General features: G+C 40.6%; 1 protein-coding gene across 2 annotated transcripts in view; it reads right to left on the bottom strand.

The window, feature by feature from the left end:
* Window positions 1-23,598, bottom strand: part of UBA6 (ubiquitin like modifier activating enzyme 6) — a 92,750-nt gene extending 69,152 nt beyond the window's left edge. For both annotated transcript variants that reach the window (XM_081932883.1, XM_081932884.1), the window contains exons 1-5: window positions 23,428-23,598; window positions 13,701-13,760; window positions 12,319-12,413; window positions 10,387-10,415; window positions 4,451-4,545 (exon numbers count right to left, since the gene is read on the bottom strand). In XM_081932883.1, the coding sequence (XP_081789009.1) occupies window positions 4,451-4,545; window positions 10,387-10,415; window positions 12,319-12,413; window positions 13,701-13,741 (260 nt within the window). In that variant the 5' untranslated portion in view covers window positions 13,742-13,760; window positions 23,428-23,598. The remainder of the gene's footprint in view (window positions 1-4,450; window positions 4,546-10,386; window positions 10,416-12,318; window positions 12,414-13,700; window positions 13,761-23,427) is intronic.
* Window positions 23,599-23,931: the final 333 nt, after the last annotated feature.

Genomic DNA, 23,931 nt, shown 5'->3' with positions numbered 1-23,931 from the left:
TATGTTGTGGCTGACATCCGAGGCCTGAGCCATGTGTGAGGCCATCACCGCCCCCCAGCCGAAGAAGCTTGCGTCCGTCATCACTGTTACTCTGTCCGGCTCCCAAAACGAGCCTCCCTGCTGTACCGCCGGGGACAGCCACCATCGAAGAGACGCTCGTACGTCCGGCGGCAGTCGAAGGGACCGTAAGGAGTTGCTCAACCTCCTCTTCTGGAATGGGATCAGAGCCCACTGAAGTGGACGCAGATGGAGGCGGGCCCAGGGGACTATCCCTATACAGGATACCATCTTGCCTAGGAGTTGCGAGAGGGTCAGGATGAAAACTGACCTTCTTGCCCTGACCCTGGTTACAAGCAGCCGAAGGCTGGTCAGTCGTTCTGGAGAAAGTTTCACTATCCCTGTGGCTGAATTTATGACTGTCCCTAGGTGAAGAATCTGATTTGAGGGGGACAGGTGACTTTTGGGGAAGTTGACGGAGAACCCCGGGACCTGGAGCCATGGTCCCGAGGGGCCCGACCCTTGGCTGACCGGAAGTGCCTGGAGGAACCTTCCAGGGATCTGCCATTCCTGCCTCAGCAGGCCCGGGAGACTCTGGAGGGGAAGGAGAATCATCATCCCGAGGGGGACGAAGGACTGAAACCCCTCCGGGGAGAGGGGGAAGGATCCTGAACTGGCCCAACCGGGGAGTGGGACCTAGATTTGGGCCTAGCGGTCATGGCCTGCTTCTCCACCCACTGGCATCTCTGCTCGTCCCTCTCTGTTGCCCTAGGCAGCCTCTGTGCTGACAAGGGCCTAGAAGCAGTAGGTCTGGCCCTTGCATGGTCAGGATGGGCCTCCCTTTCGTCTGGAACCTGAGCAGGTGTGGCCTGTGCTGATTCAGCCCGCGCCGCCATCGCCCCACTCACGTGCTCGCAGCTGGGGACTCTTGCTGGCCACCTGCTCCTGCTCCAGTGGCCTCGCTGGTCTGAGCCTACTCACTGGTGCTAGGGTGGTCCTGGATAGTCTTAGCAGCCTCTGATCGGCATGCGCGGGAGTCTTAGAAGTTTGCCGGCCCGGTGCACGTGGCAGCTTCCAAAATGGCCGCCGGAGCCGATCTTCAATCTTTGGGCGGCCGCGGCTTGTGTTTTAAGAGTCCGTGGGCCGCCCCCGCGCCTTGCCAGAAAAAATTTGGGGCCGTTTGCAGAGCGCGCGCAGCTCCGACAGGGAGACTGGCGCGAAGGAAATGCTGCCGGCGGACAGCGCGCAGCCAATCAGTTTTGGCTCTCTTCGGCGGCGGCGCAGATTGGATTCAGCCCGAAACTCAATGGCAGCGTCGCAGGCGGAGTTTCCCGGCTCCTGTGGCTGCGATGGTCGCCCGGCATGCCTGCAGCTCCGGGAATATGACCACCAGGCCCGCGGGGAGGGAGAGAGGACGCCCCATAGGGCTCTCCCTGCCCGCTGAGGATAGGCACAAGACCTTCCTTCTGGGCGCAGCCTCCAATTTAAATAGCCAATTTATCGAATTTAATTACAAATTTTACCTTATCTAATTGATTTGGATAGACTTTGTCAAATTTTCCTATCTAGAGAACCAAAACACAGTGTTTGGACCAAAAGACTGAGAGGAAACTGGGAACCAATAGGAGAGACAGGAGGTTAAGAAGTTTTTGCTCCGTCTAATGGACCAATCAGGCTGTGTTATAACCTTCGCGTGACCCCTCCCTCTACTCTACTGGAAAATGAGAGCATTTAGGAATGACCGAAGATGACTTCTGGACCCAGTTGGGAAGAAGGGTCTTGAAGATTCCAATTCCCTCTGGAAATGATAAAAAAGTCAGGGGTGTATACACCTTCCTGTCAGCAGTTTCATCTTCTGAGAATGCCTGAGTATTAACTTTCACTTTTCGAATGTATTGTTTCATTTTGCTTTTTGTTTAAAAAGTTGATTAGCAGTTCAATGCTGATTTATTTTAACATCTTATTGGATTCTGATTGCTTTTTCTTTTTCTTTCTTTGTGATATATGTTGTTCTGGATAACATCTGTTCCCTCCTTATGGAAGCACAGCACTGTTCAGGGAGGGAGGGTTTAAGAGGTTTTTACATTCCCACCATTGAATCTCTATATTTTTTGAATTTACAAAATATCTGGTGTTTATTTCTATTAAACCTTTCTTATAATATTGGATTGATATGTAGAGGAAATCATACTTTCTTTGTTCTCTGATCAAGTTTCACAGATTAAAATTATTGAACAGTGGCTGAAAAGCAGAATGGGAGAATATTTCTCTTTAAAAACCATGATGAGATGATAATGATTTTGCAAAGTATGTTAGGGCACGAAACTTTGTTTAAAAATACAGAAAGAACTTTGATCCAATTCCAGACCAAAGAGAAAGTCTCAACCTTGGAAAACTAATAAAGTGGATTTAATCTGTCGCTCCGAAGTTTAAGTCTGCATATTCCTACAATATAAGGAATCGGACTGAAAGAGAAAGTGACAAATTCCTTTCTTCTACAAACACTGAGAGAGACTGGATAGTTTTATTACAATTAACTGAATTTGGGATTTGATCAGAAGCTAGACTTATTCTGGAGACTGAATCTATTATATTTAATTAAACAACAACTGATAAGAGATGGAATTAAGAACCAAATGTAGATATTTGATCCAGGACAAATTATTTATAACTTTGGGGATGATTTTGGATAGATCAGATACCATGGTAAACTTTCTATGAGTAAATTACAATGTGTTTGTTAACAGAGAGTTTTCAAACTTTAATTTTGTTTTGTTTTAGTAGAATTATTCTTCCTGCAAACTATTTTGTCATTAATATAACATATAGAAGACAAGTCAATATGTAAATAGATTCAGTGGTTTAAAGAGGGCCTGTTTCGCAAGAGGTTGAATTAATGCTGTAAAAATGTATTAATCAATATTTATTTAACTACAGGGGAGAATATATGATGCACCTTCTTTAAATGTTTTGATTGCTTTGTGGTTTTGTCCTTTTTTGTCTTCTTTTTTATTTTTTCCTTACCTTAAACAATATGTGTGTCCATGTGATAGATAGATGATAGATAGATAGATAGATAGATAGATAGATAGATAGATAGATAGATAGATAGATAGATATCCAACATGTGTGCCCTGTTTTTGGCCAAATGGCAGTGGCAATCCCTGCCATCTGGAACGGGCCAAAAACAGGGTGCATGGAGGCCAAAAACGGGATGTACGATGTGCAGAGGCCAAAAATGGGGCGTGCGAAGATGGTGATAGGTAGCGACGATAATGGGCAGCAGTAGTGATCACTGCAACCTGGAACAGCTGATTGGCAATATTCTGGGAGGCCGATCCAACCATCAATCAGCTGCTTGTGCTAAATCAGGCTGTGCTGAAGCTGATCTGTTTGTTGCAAGGAGGCAAACTACTGGGAGGCAGAGGCCGAAGAATGGGTGCAAGCGGGTGGGCAGGGTTTTGGCAACATTCACTCTGTAAGATGTACAGACATTTCCACCCAATTTTTTTTGCGGGGGGGGGGGAGTGGATCCTATAGACCAGTGATGGCAAACCTGTGGCATGCGGAGCCATTTCCTAGGGCAGGTGAGGCGTTGCCCTGTCAGCTCCACTGCGCATGCCTGCGCTGGCCAGCTGATTTTTGGCCTTCATTTTTGGCCATTTCCCCCCTTTCCTCCGGAGGGTGAAAAACAACCTAACACGCAAACCGGAAGTTCAGAACAGACTTCCGAGCACACTGGGTCATTTTTCTCCAGAGGGAGAAAAGGGAGCGTCTCCCAACTTCCCCCCTTTGTGTCACTCTTTCTCTCTCTCTCTCTCCCCATTTCTCTCCCCCCTTTCCTTCCTCCTCCTTTTCCTCTGCATGTTTCGCCACAGTTTTTCATGCTGAGCCATTGGGGGACGACAGAGGGAGAGAGAGAGACGAATTGAGGGGAGCAAAGAGATGGGGGCGTCCCATTTTGAGAAGCCTCCCTTCTCAAAAGATTGCTGAGAGGAGGAAAGGGAGGATTCCCCACCCCACTCAGCGCTGTTTTCGATGGGAGGCTCCCCCCCCCTCTCAGAGCTGTTTTAAGATGCGAGGTCAAAAGTGTGGGGGAAGGATGTTGCAGGCATCCACAGGACGAGTGCTGGGGGAGGGATGTCTCATGCGCATGTGCAGAGAGCGCGTGGGAGGAGCATTGCATTATGGGTGTGGGCACGCAAGTGCATGTGACAGCGTGCGCGCACACGATTTCGGCACCCGAGGAAAAAAAGGTTTGCCATCGTTGCTATAGACCAAAAAAAAATACAGTAATTGCATCCTGCACACCATCAAAGAATGTAGTGCATAAATTCGCAATTTGGAAATATGATCTCATTGATTTTCTTCAGTACATATAAAAATATAGCTTGGATAGAGCTCATACAAGAATTGCAATAATTTTGACAATACTTTGATACTTTGTACAGACCTGTTCCTTACATTTAGAACATCATCTTCACAAGCAAAGAAGTTTGTTCCTAAATCCCATGTCTTGCATTGTTTGGTATCATGGATAGTGAGAGCCTTGAAATAATATTAGAAGAAAGGAAAGAAGTATATTTGAAGTAGCAGTGATGCAACATCATAAATATACACACTATCACACATCTATCACACCTATGAATTACAAGTAGTCTTTGACTTACAACTGGTGACTTATTGACCATTCAAAGTTTTGAGATACTCAAAAAATGTTACTTACAATCCTTTCTCAAAGTTACCACTGCTACAATACCTCTGAAGTCACATGACCACATTTCAGGCACTTGGCAACGGAATTACCTTTATGAGTGATTGCAGTGTCCCACAGGTCAAGTTTTGCAACTCTTGTCATTTTTGACAAACGGCATTTGGGATTCACACTTAAGATCTCTTGATGATCAAGATGATTTACTTAAGAACCATTGTAAAAATTATTGTGGTGACTCGACATGACCATAACCATTTATGACCAAAATTTTAGATCAATTATGGTAAAATCAAATATCTTTATTAAGGTCTTTGATCAACCTTTATAGTAAAAAACTAGAGATAATTTGATATAACAATGCATTATTTAAAGGGTAAAAAACAATTGGATAATTAAACAACATATCTAATTAAGTTTTTAAGAGTTTTGTATCTTGATGAAGATATTTGGCCACCTGATGTGGATATAGGATTAGAAACTCTTTAAAAATAGTAAACATAAAATTTATCATTATGGCTTTTGCATTTAGAAATTATTGGGATAATCAAAACACTATATGAAGACATGAACATAGTTTCTATCTCTCTAGATCCACAAGGACACAGTCTCTAAAAATAAGGAATCCAATGAAATCTTCCCTCCAGTAAAGTAGATGGAAGGGCATCAAAGTGAGCTCTGGAATAGGCCTGTTTATATTTGTTTAGGATTAGACCAGTGGTTCCCAAACTTTTTCAGTCCACCGCCCCCTTGGTGCTACAAACTGATCCTCAGTGTCCCCCACCCAGTGGTGGAATTCAAATTTTTTTACGACCGCTTCTGTGGGCGTGGCTTGATGGGCGTGGTTGGGGGAGTCATGTGACTGGGTGGTTTGCATGAAGGAATAAAGATAGTAACAGTAAAATTCAAAACTGTAACCATTAATTGCACATTTATGCAAAATCCAATTTAAAAACCTTTGTAGTTAGTTAATTCAACAAAATTGTTGAACATGATCCAGTGATACCAGGTTTTCAAAGTCTGATAGTCATTTATCAAGAACCTTAGTAACTAGTAACTTAGTAAACTTAGCAAAATTTAGTAACTACTTCACTGTTCAGTAAATTCTTAATGTGATGGATGGGCTTGATGAAGTGATACCAGCTTCCCAATGTCTGGTTTTAGTCACTTAGCAGGAGTCTTAAATCACCACATTCAGTAATCTGGAGTCATTTTCTTTGCTTGGAGACCACACTGAAGCCATGTTCCACCAAATATGATGTTGGAAGTGCAACAAGGAGCTTCTTAACTGTCCATAGTGCAGGATAGCGATCAGAAATTTCTTTCTGTAACTAAAACTCTTGGTACAATTTCTTGAACTTTGGCTTCAGCTCAATGTCACCAACATTTGCTTGAATTATTTGATGAGATTATTGCATGATACCTAGGGATTCCCAATATGGAAAGGGGGGATGGGAACATTTTAACAGATCTATATGTTCTTGGGTTATAATTTTCACTAAAGAACCATGGGGATGGAAAGGGAAATATAGACAATGGAGTCCAATCCCTCTCCTCAACAGTTTGGAAGCAAAGAATAACTCTAGCAAAATGTAGCCTTTTACCTCTTTGGGGAATCATTATTTTATTGTTGTTGTTGTTGTTATTGTTATTATTATAGGATTGTATCACAGCGGCCAGTTGTTTCGCCGGATTTGGCATTGATTACTAGTCGGGCCCCACCCAGGGGCCTAGGACGTCGTAACGTATTTTCGTAATATACGTGCAGATCCAAACAGTGCAGCTTTTTGCATTTGACTGATGGTGATTTTGTCAAGTTTTAACTGTTTTAAATGTAATTCCAGTGCTTTTGGAATAGCACCCAGTGTGCCGATTACCACTGGAATTACAACTGCTGGTTTGTGCCATAATCATTGAATTTCAATTTTTTTTTATTAAAAGAGTTTTATACAAACAAATTTTCCTCCTTTTCACCCCCCTGCCATACAATGTAAATCTCATACAAATGATATGCCCCCCCACCCCCCCAAACAAATTTCTCAGTCAAATATTATACTAAACACTTTGCCCCCTCCCCTCCCCCATCTTAAAATAGATTACTCATTCACATATTATACCCCCTCACCTCCCAACAAACATAATATAAGTTTCTCTTAAAGTAACAATAGCCCATTGATCCCATCTTCTAAGTTGGTTGAACATATATAAATCATAATATAAATTTCTCTTAAAATAACAATATTTCATTAATCCCATCTTCTAGTTTAATTATGCATATATATTAACCCACCCTCCACCCTAACCCACCCCCACCTCCCACTCAAGCCCCCCCCCCTAGCTTCCACTATACACCACTCTAACAATTCCAAGCAGCCCATGTATTATTTACTCGAATCATCTATCAGTCTAAACATTCTTACCTAAAGGCTACATAATAACTCCTAGTCTGGTATTTATTTTGTATATAATCAATCCATTTTACCCATTCCTGTGTATAATCCTCCTGCTTAAAAATTTCAATTTTTAAGTCCTGGTATTTCGCGACTTTTCATGTTCCTTCTCCTCGACCCTACTATCACCTGGTTTTGCCATGTCTATGATTGTAACCTTATTTTTCTCAACCAGTGTGATGTCTGGTGTGTTATGCGCTAGTATTTTGTCTGTTTGTATACGAAAATCCCACAGGATCTTGACCATCTGATTTTCGGTGACTTTTTCAGGCTTATGTTCCCAGAGTTTGTTGTTGTTTTAATGTTATAATTTTTGCACAAATTCCAGTGGATCATTTGTGCTACTGAATTGTGCCGCAATTTATAATCTGTCTGCACGATTTTTTTACAGCAGCTGAGTATGTGGTCAACAGTTTCATCAACTTCTTTGCAGAGTCTGCATTTGGCATCATCAGAGGATTTTTCGATTTTGGCCTTAATGGCATTTGTTCGGCTAGCTTATTATTATTATTATCATCATTATCATTATCATTATCATTATCATTATCATTATTATTATTATTATTATTATTATTATTATTATTATTATTATTAATTTTTCCCAATACAACTCATGCAAAGGGTCATCCACAACTACATTACATTTTCCACACTCATATTTGTGATTCCTTATAACTTCTTTAAACTAAACATTTTTAGTACAAATCAACGCATTGACATATATATCACTAATGCAGTTTCCTCTCTCTTCCATTGACATAATTAACACCTTATGTATTGAATACAAGTACATCAAGTATAGGTTAAACATGAATTGAATAACATCTAATTCAAATGTATAAGCTGTGAATTTATTATATAATCACAGGCAAACATTGCACTTATGCCTAAATCCTCTACCGACGCACATTATAAGACAGATAAAACTATCTTAGCTAGCTGTTGTAAATATTACTCTGCTAATTCAACAAGAAATGCTACTGCATGAACCCTTAATGCAGAACACAGCTAAAAGTGATTTTAGCAATTTTCTTCCCAAGTTAATTCAAAATGTATATCCAAATGTTCCTCTTATTTTTTCCCCAAGCACTAGGGAGGATTATATTCAAAACCAGACACTTTTGCTGTGTGTGTGTGTTTGCTTGCTTGCTTCTGGTCTCCAGAGTCAGAAGGGCCGGTTGGGACCCCCAGAGGTCATCTAGTCCCACCCCAGACAGCACCTCCCCGCCCCACATTCCCCAGCCCCACCTCCTCTGGGAAGGCTCTGGTGTGTGTGTGTGGGGGGGGGAATGTGGAGCCCCTGCAGAGAGCCCCTGCTGCTCTCCCTCACCCTTCACTCTTACTCCCTCCCTCTTTTTGCAGGCTGAGCGGCCGCAGTGTTACTGGGACGGTGATCATGGATGTGCTGTTGCCCCGGGGAGGGGAGGTCTGGCCGCCAGCAAAGGGCTTCCGCCGAGGCACCCCATGCAGGCAAAATAGCGAACGAGCTAAGGAGGATCAGGCAGGGCACTGAGGCCCCTTCGCCTCCCACTTTGTCTTGATGAGGTCACTGCAACTTCCGGGTGTGGACAGACGGAGGTAGCCAGAGCGGCCCGGGCGGGCGAGCGGGTGAGCGATGGAGGATCAGGCAGCTCTCTCACTCGCTCGCCCGCCCCCCCAGGCTTCCCCACCACTCTACCTCCGTCCGTCCGCGCCCGCAGCTGTAGCAACCTCATCAAGACAAAGTGGGAGCAAAGGGAGGCGAAATGGCCTCCCTTTGATCACTCGCTCCCCCCACCTGTCCGCACTATGCTAGCCCTGCGCACACTGATTGGCTGGCTCACCAATCGTCCCGCCCACCTCTAAGAGCCTTATCTATAGAAAGCCAAGCAGAAAAAGTTAACTAAGTTTAGATAGGGCTCTTAGAGGCGGGCGGGGCGATTGGTGAGCCAGCCAATCAGTGAGTGGGCAGGGCTAGTATAGTGCAGATGGGCGGGGGAAGCGAGTGATCGAGCAGCTTCTGGATGAGCGGGGGTGAGTGAGCAAACTTGTTCTGAATAGCTCGCTAGAGGAAGCCACCCCCAGCACTCCTTTGCCGCCCCCCTTGCCTCTTACCGCCCCCCTGGCCTCTTACCATCTCCCTGCCGCCACCCTTGCCTCTTACCACCCCCCCTAAGCCATCTCACTGCCCCCCAGAGGGCGGTAGCACCCACTTTGGGAACCACTGGATTAGACGATACCCCAAAGTGATTGGTTGTAAATAAAGGACTAATTGTAATTCATAGGCACAGTTGAAGGCTAACATCTGTCTATAGTTTGACAATGGAATTCAAGGGTATTAGTGATATCATTTAGACAATCAATGTCCCTGATTATTTCTTTTATTGTTGATTCAGCCTTCTCCAGACTTAATTGGCCTAAATATTCAGAAGAGAGGCCAAGACTATAAGGTTCTGCTATTCAGATCCAGTACCAGTGAGATTGGTAGCTGTCTGACAATAGTAAAGCATTAAGTCTGTAGGATCAAACATCATTCGAAATCCTGAGATTAGAATCTTTAACACTTGGCACATTCACTTCAAGCCATCACTTCCATTGGTATACCAAACACCAAAGAAAATTTAACTGAATGGCTTCATAAGTCCTCAGGTTTGTATATAGGCCAAATTGTATCTCATATAATAGTTGTGCAATTATTTTAGCCATAAAAAATTTCATTGCTACTGGAAAGTAATTTGCCCCGTTGCGTATGAAATTGAATCATTACTTGCATCCTCTTCTGGACAGTGGCAGTAAAGGTAATAATTGATTATTAATTCTTCCTCATTACAGTAGGATGCCATAATTCTCAATGCTCACTTCATGCCAACAGAAAACAAAGAGAGAAGAGCTGCATTGCCAGCATAGAATAAAATTTTGGAATATCTGTTGTCTTATTTAGGTACATGGATATCAACTCTCTGGAGAGTTTTAATTAGACATCTATACTTAATCATCAATCCCTTCATAGTGTAAATATCTGGCAATGCTACATGCAGTTGCAAGCAATTCTAAATCAATCATCATGTGACTTTTATATTTTCTAGTCATATAAATTAGCATCTGAGAATCAAGATACTAATTTTTTTAATATTTTGCTATTGTTTGTGTGAAAGTTATGAGTCTCATTAGTTTTTTAGGAAGCGGAATACCTTAAACTAAACATATACCAAATATTTATTCTTAAAATTAGAACGTCTTTCTTCTTACCTTTATTCCTGCAAGAACTATGTTCTTAGCTGAAAAGAAAAGTGAAGAGTTGTAAGTTTCTAGTAAATATTTACCATTTATAATTCTATACTGTACAGTACCTATTCCTCCACTAAAGTTAACCCTGAATTAAAGACAATTCTCTTATCAAAAGAAAACATAATGTACAGTGTACAATACAGATAAATATCCTGTGCAATGCAATGTTCCTCATGTTGTCAGTCTAAGGTTGCCAGCTCCAGCTGAAACTTGTACTGAAGATGTGCTTCTCCCAATCAATATGTGCATGTATTATACTTTCTGCTAAAAGCTAATTTTCAAACAAGAATAATGCAAAAGGAAAAAACATTAATAACTACAACTTAAATTAAGAGCATAAAGTAAGATGACCAATTTATAAACTTAATTGATGCCCATCTATTTATACCAACAATTATATCTATACAATTGAAGCCATGGCGAGGCATCGGTTGCTACAGAATTTTTGCCCTACTTCATGTTCTTATTCCTTTTAACATTTTTCATCCTCATAGGAATAGAGTGATTATTATATAAATAATTTTTTAATTCCAATTCTAGTTTAATTAAATATTGCAAGGATTTGTATACCATTAGTATACTTAAAAGGGCACAATGGCTCAGTACTTAAAGACGTTGAGCTTGTCAGGTAGAAAACTGACAGATTGGGTTCAAGACCCAAACACCACGAGAGGGTGAGCTCCCATTACTTGCCCCAGTTCCTGCTGACCTAGCAGTTTGAAAGCTTGCAAATGCTAATAGATAGATACCACTTTGGTGGGAAGTAATAGTTCTATGTGCCTCAGCATATAGTCATGCCAGTTACATGACTATGGAAGCATCTTCGGACAATGCTGGTGGCTCTCTTGGCTAGAAAACAGAGATGAGCACCGCCCCCTAAAGTTGGACATAACTGGGCAGGGAAAACCTTTTCCTTTTCCTTTAGTATATTTAATGTATTAGAATTCTTTATAAATGTAAGTAATGACTGTATTTATTTCTACAAAAGGCTACTGCTAATGTTTATGTAACACACACCCCATGCTTTGTAGGTTTAAAAGAAAATTTCTTTTAAAATATATTATTTTATAAAAGATTTAAAAGAAGTATGAGACATAGATTTAGGAAAACGAAAAGATGATATGAAGATACAATACTATGGAAATTAGATGACTTTCTATCTGCTTCAATACAAGAAATGTAGTAAAAGATTGCTGGCATTATTTAACTCCGGTTACAAATTTCTCATAATTAATTATCAAAATGTTTGAAGGGCTGCATCAGAAAGGACCATTTTGTCATATGTGGTGGATTTACAAAAAGTGACATCTTTCTGGAACAAAATATTCAAAAAAGCCAAAATACTAAGTAAGCCAACAGTAGATTCTAATAATGATCTATATAAATCAATCGATAAGAAAAACTAAATATCAGCAAGAGGCAGTATCTACTAGAAGAGACTACAACAGAAGTCTATTATTTCACTCCAAACTATGCAATATCTGGTTATTCTTATTCTATTACAATCTACATTTATAAGTCAGGCTCTAACACTTCTACTGTATCGAATACTAAAAAATTTAAGAAGTTGTAATTATATCTCTACAATATATGTGGCTAAAATGTCCTGAATTACCGATATAAGAATCCTTCCAAGAAATTCATGAAGCTTCTTCCCCAAAAAACAATGAGAATATATACCTTTGTAATTCATTTTACTTGAGTGATGTTTATGATGTAAGTAATAGTTCTATATTTAATATATTCCAAATAGTAGAAAATATAAGTTTATCCTACTGCACAATAAATGTAATAAATTTTTCCCAATTAAAAAAAACATAGTAAAAAAGTTTATGTTTATAGTTTACTTGATTCTATAGGCTCTGGAAGCTTAAAAAAATTCTATTCACCTACCAATTTCCACTCCAAGCCCGCCCATTCCACTTAGGAATACATGAGACTGAGCCATCTTGTGCATTGCTGTATCTCCAAGAACGTATCTCTGCCGACTACATGCAAGTATTAAAAGAAAATCATAAATAATTATAATCAACAGCATAAAGTAGTGCAATTTGCAAAACCTCTCACTTCTGACAAACTTCACAGAAGAGAAAAATTAATTTGATCTCAAGAAATAACTTTTTACAAATTTTGGATATTAAGCAATTTCTTAGGGAAATTAATATATCATCCTATAATAATTTCCAAAGAACATAATCATGATCCAACAAAGTGCTGCAGCTGCCAAAAAAGCCAATCCAGTCCTGAGATGCATCAACAGAGGGAAAATATCAAGATAGAAGAAATGATAATACCAGCCTTGGAATACTATGTCCAGAAAAAATGCTTGAGACCCTAGAAAATGTGCAGAGAAGAGCAACAAAGATAATGAAGAGCCTGGAGGGTAAATCATATGAATGGTTGAGGGAGCTAGGTTTGTCTAGCCTATTGAAGAGAAGAATTGGGGAGGGACATGGTCATTGTCTTCTAGTAAGTGTCTTGAGGGGCTGTCGCAGAGAAGAAGAGAATGGCTTATTCTCAAAAGCCCCTGAGGGCAGTACAAGAAGTGATGGGTGGAAGATCATTAAAGAGAGATCCAACCTAGAAGTAAGGAGAAATTTTCTGACAGTGAGAACAGTTAATCAATGGAATAACTTGCCTCCCAGAATTCTGGGAGCTCCATAATTGGAAGTTTGACTGGGATGATATAATGCTCTTGCCGTGAGCAGAGGGTTTTTAGCCTTAGAATTTTATGTTCTATAACCTGCAGTCTTGCGCTTCAACAAGATGCGTAAGTTTCACTAACAATTTAAGGAGTTTCTTCATTTCAATCAAAATAGCTATGGGCTACAAATAGTGGGATTCCTTGGTTGTACATCTCCGGTTTTGACCCTATGAAATAAAGATGGTAATGCTCAAGTGTGAAAGTCCATAAAACCAATTTAGTTTGGAGTAAGACAGCACATACATGCTCATAATCTGCTAAATACAGTCAACATATCCCAGAAAAAAAACTTTAATCAGAAATTGGAAATTCTATGCACAAAATGGATTATTAAAATAGAGAAAAGAGAAGTGTAAAACAATTTCTTGGCACAGTTTTCAGAAGAAACATTTCAAGGAAATAGCATTCTTTAAACTGAGCGTAAAATACATGTTAATAAAATAAAGTTTATGATAGAAACATTCTTATCTTTATATTTAAATTCATTGTTTAAGAAAGTTTACTTGACATTAAAACTTAAATATTATCTGTAGTTTATTAAAACACATTAAACTTTTGTTAAAATGCTTACCTATACAAAGCATCATCAATCTCCATTGAATCTGCTGCCATTACTGAACTCTTGCTTGGACTGAAAACAAAAAGACAAATAAATATTTTGCCAACAGATGAGCTCCTACAATTTATGCTATTTCCTGAAGTGAGCAAATACATGAAAATGTATGAATTAAATAATTCACTGCTGAAACAAAATGGTAACAATTGAAGCTATGAATGCCTTTGAGAGAGTTGTTTTGCACCTCTCTCAATATGGGAGTAGAGACTAAAATTTCCATTTAAACATGCAAAATGCATGTTAGCAGATTATGAAACAATCATATAAGCTTTGAGGAAAACATGGCTGCTTTATAGATTTGAAGACAGATGCTCTCGGAATTCTGTTTTCTCTTTTGAACACATTTTGTATTCCTAAGTAATGATAACTATAGATTCACTACATAAATAAAAATAAATAATTAGAAAATGTATGTATACTTCTAACTTCTTTTTACATAGGTCTAAGAGTTTTAAATTATATTTGTAATGAATGAATATGGAAATAAAAATAAGTCAAATTGTGGGTGCAAGCATTTCTTACGTGTCAAAGTTTTAAGTTTATTCCACAGAAATAAACAAGTGTTATACACACAGCTATGTGTTTTGCCTAATTAGACTGATACTTTTCTAAAATCAACGGTAGTACATGTAGCAACCGTATATTGCATTAATATTTTCCCATAAAATGCCCCTATTCAGAACTTGAGGATTCCTAGACATTTGGTAAATAACAGTTGGTAAGTGCCTATAATATAAATGTAATTCTAAAAGCTATCTTGCCTGTATATTACGTTATTCTTGAAATTTTCAGTACAATTCAGTTTTTATCTCCTTTCTTCTATTGGACCAAATTGCTCTATAGTCATATTTTTCATTTTATGTATTATGCACTATGCTAAATTAATGTGAGATGTTAATCTGGAGATAATGTTTCACTCACAATTATTTCATATACTGTGCATACAACCGTAATGTTACACTGGATTCTCCCATGGCACAAATTACATAGCTAAATTTATATGTAAGCTTGCTGTTAAATTTATTTTTCTGATCTGTTTTCAGGTGTATGCTCTTCCACAATCGATTCATTCAATAAGAAAGTTTCTATTAATTCTTCAATAGAACTTTCTTCTTTTCTGACCTGTTTGCCATTCTCTTTATGGCCTCTCATCCAAAACTTTTCCATCAGGTAAAGCTATCTGATTAATCTTACAATACCCCCTCTTTGAATATCAACCAGGTGCTTTCTTTTTCAAAATAAACACTGCTGGCAAGTAGGAAGGTATAGCCAAACACATGATATGGGCTTATAAAGATATGCAAATGGAATTACTGAAGAAAGTGCAGGGCACATTTCTTTCTTTCTATAATCTGAATTGATAGGTAGCAGTGTGAGGCCTGTTAGAAACCAAGCTATGCAAGCAAAAGATAAGCAAGCAAAGTTTCATCTGTGCATGCAGAGGGTCTAGGTTTGTAACTATACCCCCTCCCCCAGTCTATGGAAATATTGTCTTCCGTAAAACTGATCCCTGGTGCCATAAAGGTTGGGTATTGCTGCCCTAGACTACTCCAAAAAGTGAAGAAATCTGGTAGAAAATAACTTCCTGATGACGGTAGTCAGCACAGCAATTATAAGAGATCCAAATAAAAACCATGATCCTTGAGAAAGTAGCAAATAGTTTGCAGTTCCTGGAGAAAAAAGGGAGACATTGGAATGGAGGAGGGTAAAAGACCCAGAAGAAAACCTTAACTAGCCTAAAATAGCAATATTTTAGTAAAATCACCAACTGAACAAGGAAAGTAAGTAAGCAAACCTAGCCTTAGGTAACATTCTCCACACACATAGTATTTAACCCCTTATAATCAACACAGAGATGAAGTGTACTGTCTTTTTTCTCCCGGAATAACACTGGAGCTAACATTCATGGTCTGGCTGGTGGATTAATACCCATTTCAAGTTCTTGTCAATAAAAGCATGCAGCTCATTTAGCTCATGAGGAGTCATCAAATAGATTTTTGGCTTAGGAAATTTTGCCCCAGGGAGGATTTCTATGCGGCAGTTAATGGGACGATGGGGCAGGAGCACATCGGAACCCTTTCACTGAACACCACCCTTAAGTCTCAGTATTCCTTTGGGATTTTCTGATCTCCCTTGTTGAGCTCTTGCACAGCAGATCCTAACTCCCTTTTCACTTTGGCTCTCTTGGCTTCTGGCGAGGGATTCTTCCCCCCTTTCTCCCCATCAGTTCGGGTCGGATTTTTATGAGCTTCCTCTTCCAATTCACAAAAGGGTTCCACCTGTGGAGCCAAGTTAGTCCAAGCAAGAGGAATCTTTCCATCCCGGGTGCTACTATAAATCTCAAAAGTTCTTTGTGGCTCTCCATCTTCATTTCCACAGGTTCTGTTATGAAGTGAGCTGCCCTCCCCTCTAGGGACCCATTCAATTGGCAAAAGGCTATGGACACCTTCAATCTTCTCAGTTTCAGTCCCAATTTCTTCACGACCTCTAGGCTAACCAACCCCTGGTGCAGCCCAACTCCAATAGGGACAATATCCTCTCCTAGGTGCCTGATGAGGGCACCACTAGTTCCACTGGGATGGTCACAGGTGTCACATATTGACTTACCAGGAGGTCATTATTGGAATCAGATTTGCTCTCCTTCAGTGGAGTCGAAGTTCCTAGCCGCTCCTGGACAGGAGAAGAAAATGTGATGACCTCCACCCCAAAGACTGTTTGATAGAGATTCTGTGGTCCCTTCTCAATTTTCCTACCCACTGCAGCTGCAGGTTTGCTGGAGCGGCAATCGGCTGTTTGATGCCCTTATTTTCCACAGTTGAAGCATGCTGTGGATCACTGCTTGGGCGCTGGCCCTCCCTTGGCCACTCTTGGAGGTTGTTTGCGAGCAGGAGGCGAGGACTTGCTCTAGCCGTGACCACCCCAGTGTCGTTCCCTGGCCAAGTCTATTTGCACCTCATCAGCCAGTATGTACAATTCTGGAGGTCCCAGGGAGGCCCTCCCAAGATGTAGGTGTAGTAGACTTCATTGTTTAGCCCGTATTTGACACATTCAACCAAGATCTCCTCAAACTACATGGCCAGCCTACAGGCTCATGGAATTCCTGGGTGTACTCTGCCACTGATTGCCTCCCTTGGGTAATGGTTTTTATCCGGGTTCTGGTTTATGCTCTGCTAGAGGGTCCTTAAACCACTAGCAGTACTGCCATAAACTGGTCATAGTTCCTTAGTTGCGGGGGCATTGTCGTTGTAAAGTGAAACCATTTTCTGCTGCGGCCCCTTCCATGGCAACAGATGGTGACACAACTCACTTTAGTAGTTTCTGTTCTCAATTCACCCCATACTTCTGCATATAATTCCAGACTTGAGCTAGGAAGAATCCCAGAGACTTGGGATCTTCCTGAACTTTACCCCAGTGGCGGCACTTTAAGATCTCGCCTCCTTTGGGAGGTAGCTCCTCCAGTCACAGCTGCTAGTGGCAGTGTGATTGCAGCCAGCATCATCCTCTGTGGGGCAATGGAGACAAGGCAAGATCTGAGTAAAATCCGCATGAAAGTTACACATTGAAAGTAATCCCCCAAAGCCCTCCCCCCACAGGGTCCAGCCTTAAGGACCAATAAGTGTCCAATATGATGTTATGGGAAACCTCTTCAGCAGATGCTGGATGCCTCCAGAGGCCCAGTATGATTAGCCTTGGAAAAGTTAAAAAAAAAAAACCACTCCATTGAAAGGTAGCAAACCTCCCTTCCAATCACAGGAACACTTCACAACAGCTTACTTCCTCTTCCCAAATGCCAACCCCCCCCCTCTCCAATTCTATGCAGCCATGGGCAAGCAAGCTGCAAAATGCATCCTGGAGATTTGGCTGACCCTAGAATTGCAATAGTGGTCAATCTGGAGAGACATGGCCTGTTAATATTAATTTTAATTTATTTTAAATGTATTGTTTCTTTAAAAAAAAAATCAGTTTGGTCTTTTTGGAAATGGGTTTAATCTTTTTTTTTAACTTTTGTGATGTGTGTTTTTAATGTTGTACGCCGCCCTGAGTCCTTTTGGAGAAGGGCGGCATATAAATCCAAATAAACCTAAACCTAAACATCCCTATTGTGGCGACCATGCACATGATGTTGGCTCATGAGGGCAAGCAGTAGAGATTGAGGCTTGGGGGGGAAGCATTGTTGAGACCCCAGCGTAGAGTGGACCACCCAAAAAGGCTGGGAGAGGCAGAGGCCACCAGGCAAGACGCCAATGGTCTCCGGGTCAGGAAGAAAAGAGGTAAGTGGAAAATGATTTTCCCTGGGGATGCTTCCAATTCTGAGTTCTCTCCTTCAGTCTGTTCGGTGCCTCCGCTGTATTTATGCAGTTAATAAATGAAGTACCTCATGAGCACCTATATAAAGAGGTCTTAGTCTACTTGGAAGACATTTTGATTTATACTGAAACCATGACAGAACACGTGAAACTGGTCAGAGCTCAAGAAACTTTGGGCCACCTAACTATACGCTAAACTGTCCAAGTGCGGGTTCCACCAAAGCAAAATTCACTATCTGGGGTATCACTTTTCCCATGAGACAATAGAAATGTATCCTGAAAAACTGCAGAGTTTTGGAATGGGCTCCTCCAAGCACCCAGACTTCAAAGCGTACTGAGATATGCAGATTTTTATCACCAGTTCATCCTATCATTCACCCAGATAGCCCTGCCCATCACCAACCTGGTGAAGATGAAAGGAAAAGGTAAGCCTAAGCCTAGCCAACTTCTGAAATGAATGATGGAATGTTAAGAGGCATTTGAGAAACTCAAGTGCTTGTTCGCAGCAGAGCCGGTCCTAAAATACCCTGACTCAAATGCTCCTTTTGTCATCCAGGCAGACGCCAGTGACATGGCAATGGAGGCTATGTTGCTGCAGAAAAATGACCAGGGAGCCTGCAGCAATGCTCTTTCACCTCCCAAAACTGAGACTGAATACAGGTGGGCATTTTGGAAAAAGAAAATGTACTTAATGTTGTACATTAGACCTCCTGACTTGGAGGCACTTCTTAGAAGGGAGCAAAGCCCCTTTTGAACTATGAAAAGACCACAAAAACCTGGCTCTGAAAAATCCACGAATGCTGTCACCCAAACAAGTCCAATGGGGTTAGTACTTCAAACAGTTCATCTTGCGGTACCTCCTGGGAAAAGAATTTATGTCCAGACTACTGCAATAAAATAGTTCCAAGACAGAAATTATTAAACCAATTATCCCATCCTGACAACTGGCAGCTCTGATCACCCCTACAGTGCAAGGGAAACTCAAAATCCAAATGGCGGAGAACTTAAGCATGTTAAAAGCAGCACTAAAAAAAGACAAAGGGTTTCAAGACCATAAAAATGAATGTACAATACAAGAATAATTAGCCAGGGTAGAAGCCAAACTAGATGTCCCAGAAAACCAACAAATAATAGTCTTACAAAAAAAGTCATATTTGAAATTAGTGGGGCACTTCAGCTTTGTAAAGACCCTACATCTTGTTAAATGTTTTGATAGCCATCATTATAGAAGGACATAGAAAGCTATGGGGCTAGCTGTCTCATCTGTGCCTCTACAGAAAGACATCAGGAGAAGATACCAGGGCTCCTTCGGCCAGTGGCAGAGCCCAAAACACTATGGAAAGAGATTTCAATGGACTTTATAGTAAAACTAACATAAAAGTTCAGGAAACACTGTAATATGGGTGATATGTGATCTATTCTCTAAAGAGGTGCATTTTATATCATGCCTAAAAATCCTCTCTACTCGCACCTTAGCTAAATTGTTCATTCAACATTTATACAGTCTGCTTGGAACTCCGGAATGAATTACCAGTATAGCAGATTACAGACTCCAATTCACTCAGCTCAGCATTCAATACCATCATTCCAGATATTCTTCTAACTAAACTAAAAGAGTTAGCTTTATCTGATCACACTTGTAAATGGATCATAACCTTTCTAACAGACAGGAAGCAGCAAGTGAAGCTAGGCAAAATCACATCTGATAACCGTATAATTAGCACAGGAGCCCCCCAAGGCTGTGCGCACTTCTCTTCTTGCTATATACCAATGACTGCAACTCAAAAGATCCCTCAGTTAAAGTACTGAAGTTTGCAGATGATACAACAGTGATTGGTCTCATTCAAGACAATGATGAATCTGCATACAGACGAGAGGTTGAACAACTAGCCTTGTGGTGCAACCATAACAATCTGAACTAAATACACTCAGAACTGTAGAAATGGTGGTAGATTTTAAGAGAAACCCTCCTATACTACTACCTCTTACAATATTAGACAACACGGTATCAACATTTCTAGTTTCTAGACTCTATCATATCTCAAGACTTAAAATGGACACCTAACATCAAAAACATCATCATAAAAGCACAACAATATTCTTTCTGTGCCAACTCATACAGCTCAAACTGCCCCAAGAGCTGCTGATACAGTTCTACAGAGGAATTATTGAGTCTGTCATCTGCACCTCTATAACTGTCTGGTTTGGCTCTCCAACCAAACAAGACAGACACAGACTTCAACGGATAATTAGAACTGCAGAAAAAACAATTGCTATCAATGTGCCTTCCATTGAGGATCTCTATACTGCACAAGTCAAAAAGAGAGCTGTGAAAATATCTACAGATCCCTCACATCCTGGACATAAATGGTTTCAAATTCTACCCTCAAAACACTTCTATAGGGCTCTGCACACCAGAACAAGAAGACACAATGAAAGTTTTTTTCTTGAATGCCATCATTCTGCTAAACAACTAATTCCCACAACACTGTCAAATTATCTACTAAGACTTTATTACTATTATTCTCCTCCCCCTTACTAGTACCTATCTTTTCCAACTTATGACTATATCCATGTTGCTTGCATCTTTACAACATATATTGTTTTTGTTGTTTCCTAGGATTATTTGCTTATTAGTATCCTATAATTATCACTAAGTGTTTGCATCTTATGATTCTTGACGAATATTTTTTTTCTTTATGTACACTGAGCGCATATGCATGAAAGACAAATTCCTTGCGTCCGATCACACTTGGCCAATAAAGAATTCTATTCTATTCCATTTTATTATACAAGCAGCAACAAAACCACCCCATATCCCATAATGAATTAAGGGGAGCAGCAATTTGAAGTCAAAGATGTTTTGGATTAATGCGCATACTGAGGGAAAATCCAATACCTAGTGGCACGGAAGGACTTTCCACCTTCCAAAACTGAATGGGTAGATTCAAAACATATCAAGACTTCTAGATTAACAATATCCAAACAGACCTCATTGAACATTAACTAACTATGCATCCGTATCCCCCCCTCTTTCTCTCTTGTCTATCCTCTGCAGGACTAATGCCTCTGAAAAAGTAGAGATGGAAATAGGGAGGGGGATAACAGTTTGACAAAACAGTTTGACAAAATCACATGTGCCAGTCTTCAAGGTGATATAGCTTGGAAAAGAATGTGAATTGCTCCAAACATCACAACAGTTCTCAAATAGCTATGAGGCTCACCATTGGCCGAAAACAAACTGGTCAAAGGGAGAGGGCTGTCATAAGGGGGAAAGTTTGTATCCTTTTGTGTGAGAACTTTAGTTCTAGCTTACTTTTACAGCAGTCACTAATCCTTAGTAAAAGAACATATCACTTTAACCAAATGGAGTTAAGGGAATTTCTTACCTAAAGACCTAGCTAGGGAGGTTTGACAGATACTTTATTCAGCAGTAAAAGTTTCCTTTTCATTTGTTCATTTGACTGCAGACAGAGTACAGCTAGAGTTTAACATACAATATTTGAAATACGCCTTCCAAAAACATTCAATGAATTAAGTCCCTCTTTCAGAAATGAGGTGACTGGGCAAGCCATGATTTGAGAAAACTTGTTAAATAAACAGATTATAAATTTGAGGAGCAAATGGGAGGCCATGACAACAAAGGAAATAAATCATGTTAGAAAAAATAGTTTATTAATTATATCCATAAATAAATGTGAATATGGTTATTTTATATGGTCTTAATTTCCATTTCACCAAATTCTGTTTTATACTTTCTAAATCAGGGAAGATTAGTACCTTATCATAGTACTATGACTGCAGCCAGCAACAGCACATCAGAGATTTATTTTCTCTGTTCAAACCTCAACCTGGTAAGGGACATACTGATACCTCTTATTTGATTCAAATTCTGTGGTACAAACAACAGACTTGTGAGTCTCTGATGTCCACAAATTACATCTGATTGATTTTCTAGCAATCTAACTTAAAATTTATATTGTGGATATTGAGTCTCTTTTTAATTAATGTTCTAATAATAAATAATATAACATTTCTTCAGGAATATAAACCATACTGCATAAAGAAGATAGCAAATGGACAAAGGATATTCATCCATCATTTGCTGATAACTCTTCTTAAGGCTGAAATATTATTCAATCTTTAATTTAAAAAAATAGAGGGATTGAAAAATGGGTTTTATATCCTTAATTATCAGCAATCCCTAAAAACAGCATTACAAACTAATATTATTCATATGGCTTTAAATAGACAATTCTGTATCTATTAACATTAACCTGTTTTAATTGCATTACATTTTTGTTAACTCTCTTTAAACAGTAATGCAGTCTAATTACTCCATTCAATACTACACTGCTTCAACCACCCCATCTGGAAGCCAAAAGCAAATAGACAACTAATGTGCTATAAATGTTATTATCTTAATGCTTTTTAGATGAATCCATTCTCTCATCCTACGTTGCTAAAATCTTCTATTAAGAAACTTTGTTTAATTTAAAGACTTTTAAAGGTGAGGTGACTGGAGTCTCCTTTTAACCTACATTGTTTTCTTTTGTTCCCCCTACCCTTTGTTATCTCATCTCTATCCTTCCTTATGTTTCTTCTTCTTTTTTCTATCTTGTCTTTCATGTTTCAAATAATTTGCTGGGACTTGATGGTACCTAAATCCAATATTACAATAATAAATTATTAGGTTAGATACTAGAAAGTTCAAAGTACTGAGTATGACAGTGATAATCTTCGGGAATACAGGAAAATAAATAAAATAGACTCAAATCTTCACAGAATTGATCTGAACATGCATAATCGAGCGACGTCTTTCCATTGGAAGAATGGCATCACTCTGTAATATGGATTTTCCTTTCATAGCCACGTGCATTGTTTCAGTCTGAACGAAAATCTGGAGTGCACGTGGGGTCAGAGCGGGGAAGGAATGACAGTTAAGGTCAGCGCTGCGGCGCACGCGTTAATCCATACACGCTATGCCGATTACTGTCCAATATTACCTATCTCGCTGGAGTATTTCTCTGCCTGTGCATCGTTATAGGCGATACCTAGCACTTAGCACTTTTCCTTTTTCTTCCCTTCGGAGGAGGAAGGGAGGGAGGGGCAAAGGCCACCCAAGGCCTCAAGTCCTGCGCCCCACTCGGTGTCTCCAGCGGGATTCCCCAGCGGGTCTCGCGCACGCACGAACGCAGCCCGCAACCCTTCATCCCGTGTGAGACACGGGGAAAGAGAGATGCGAGCTTCTAAAGCCAGCAGCCGTCAACCTAAGGCCCCGGGAGCCGTCTGGCTGCCGGGCCTCTCTGGACTGCCTCACCCGAGACCGCGACGCAAAAGCGGGCGACAGCTTCTTCCGCCTCTCATTTCCTCACCCGTTGTGGTCGCCCGCCTCGGCTTCCAACTGCCTCTTCCTCTTCACCGTGGCTGCTTCGAAAGAATGGCGAACACGCAGGCAAACTGGCAGACACCTCAAAGAGTAGGGAGGAAAACAGGAATTAGCCTCACGGAGCCGGCATAGGCGGAGGCGGGGAAAGATAGCGGCCCTCCTCTGCCCCGGATGGAGGTGGCCGAGCCCGTCATATAGCGCCGGCCAATCCTGCTCAGAGCGGGAAGCCTCTTCCCTCCTCTAGCGGGCGCCCCTGATAGCCAGGGTGCGTCAACGTCGCACACCCTCGCGGCCACCTATCAGGTGACAGGGTAGGTTTTCAATCGTTCATATTCGGTCTCTAGAGAAAAGTGACAGTGTTATAGCAATCCCAACCTATTCCTTTTTAGAAATATTCATAATACTGAAGCGTTTCAGTTGCACTCGCTCAGCAACTCTTCCGGTAGTCGTTCGAATTTTTTCCTCTGCGAAATTTGGAAAAATGCTCTCT

This window comes from Natrix helvetica (assembly GCF_964273705.1).
Source record: "Natrix helvetica genome assembly, chromosome: Z".
Lineage (NCBI taxonomy): Eukaryota > Metazoa > Chordata > Lepidosauria > Squamata > Natricidae > Natrix > Natrix helvetica.
Note: the sequence above shows the minus strand (reverse complement) of the source record. Positions and strands in the feature narration are given on the sequence as shown.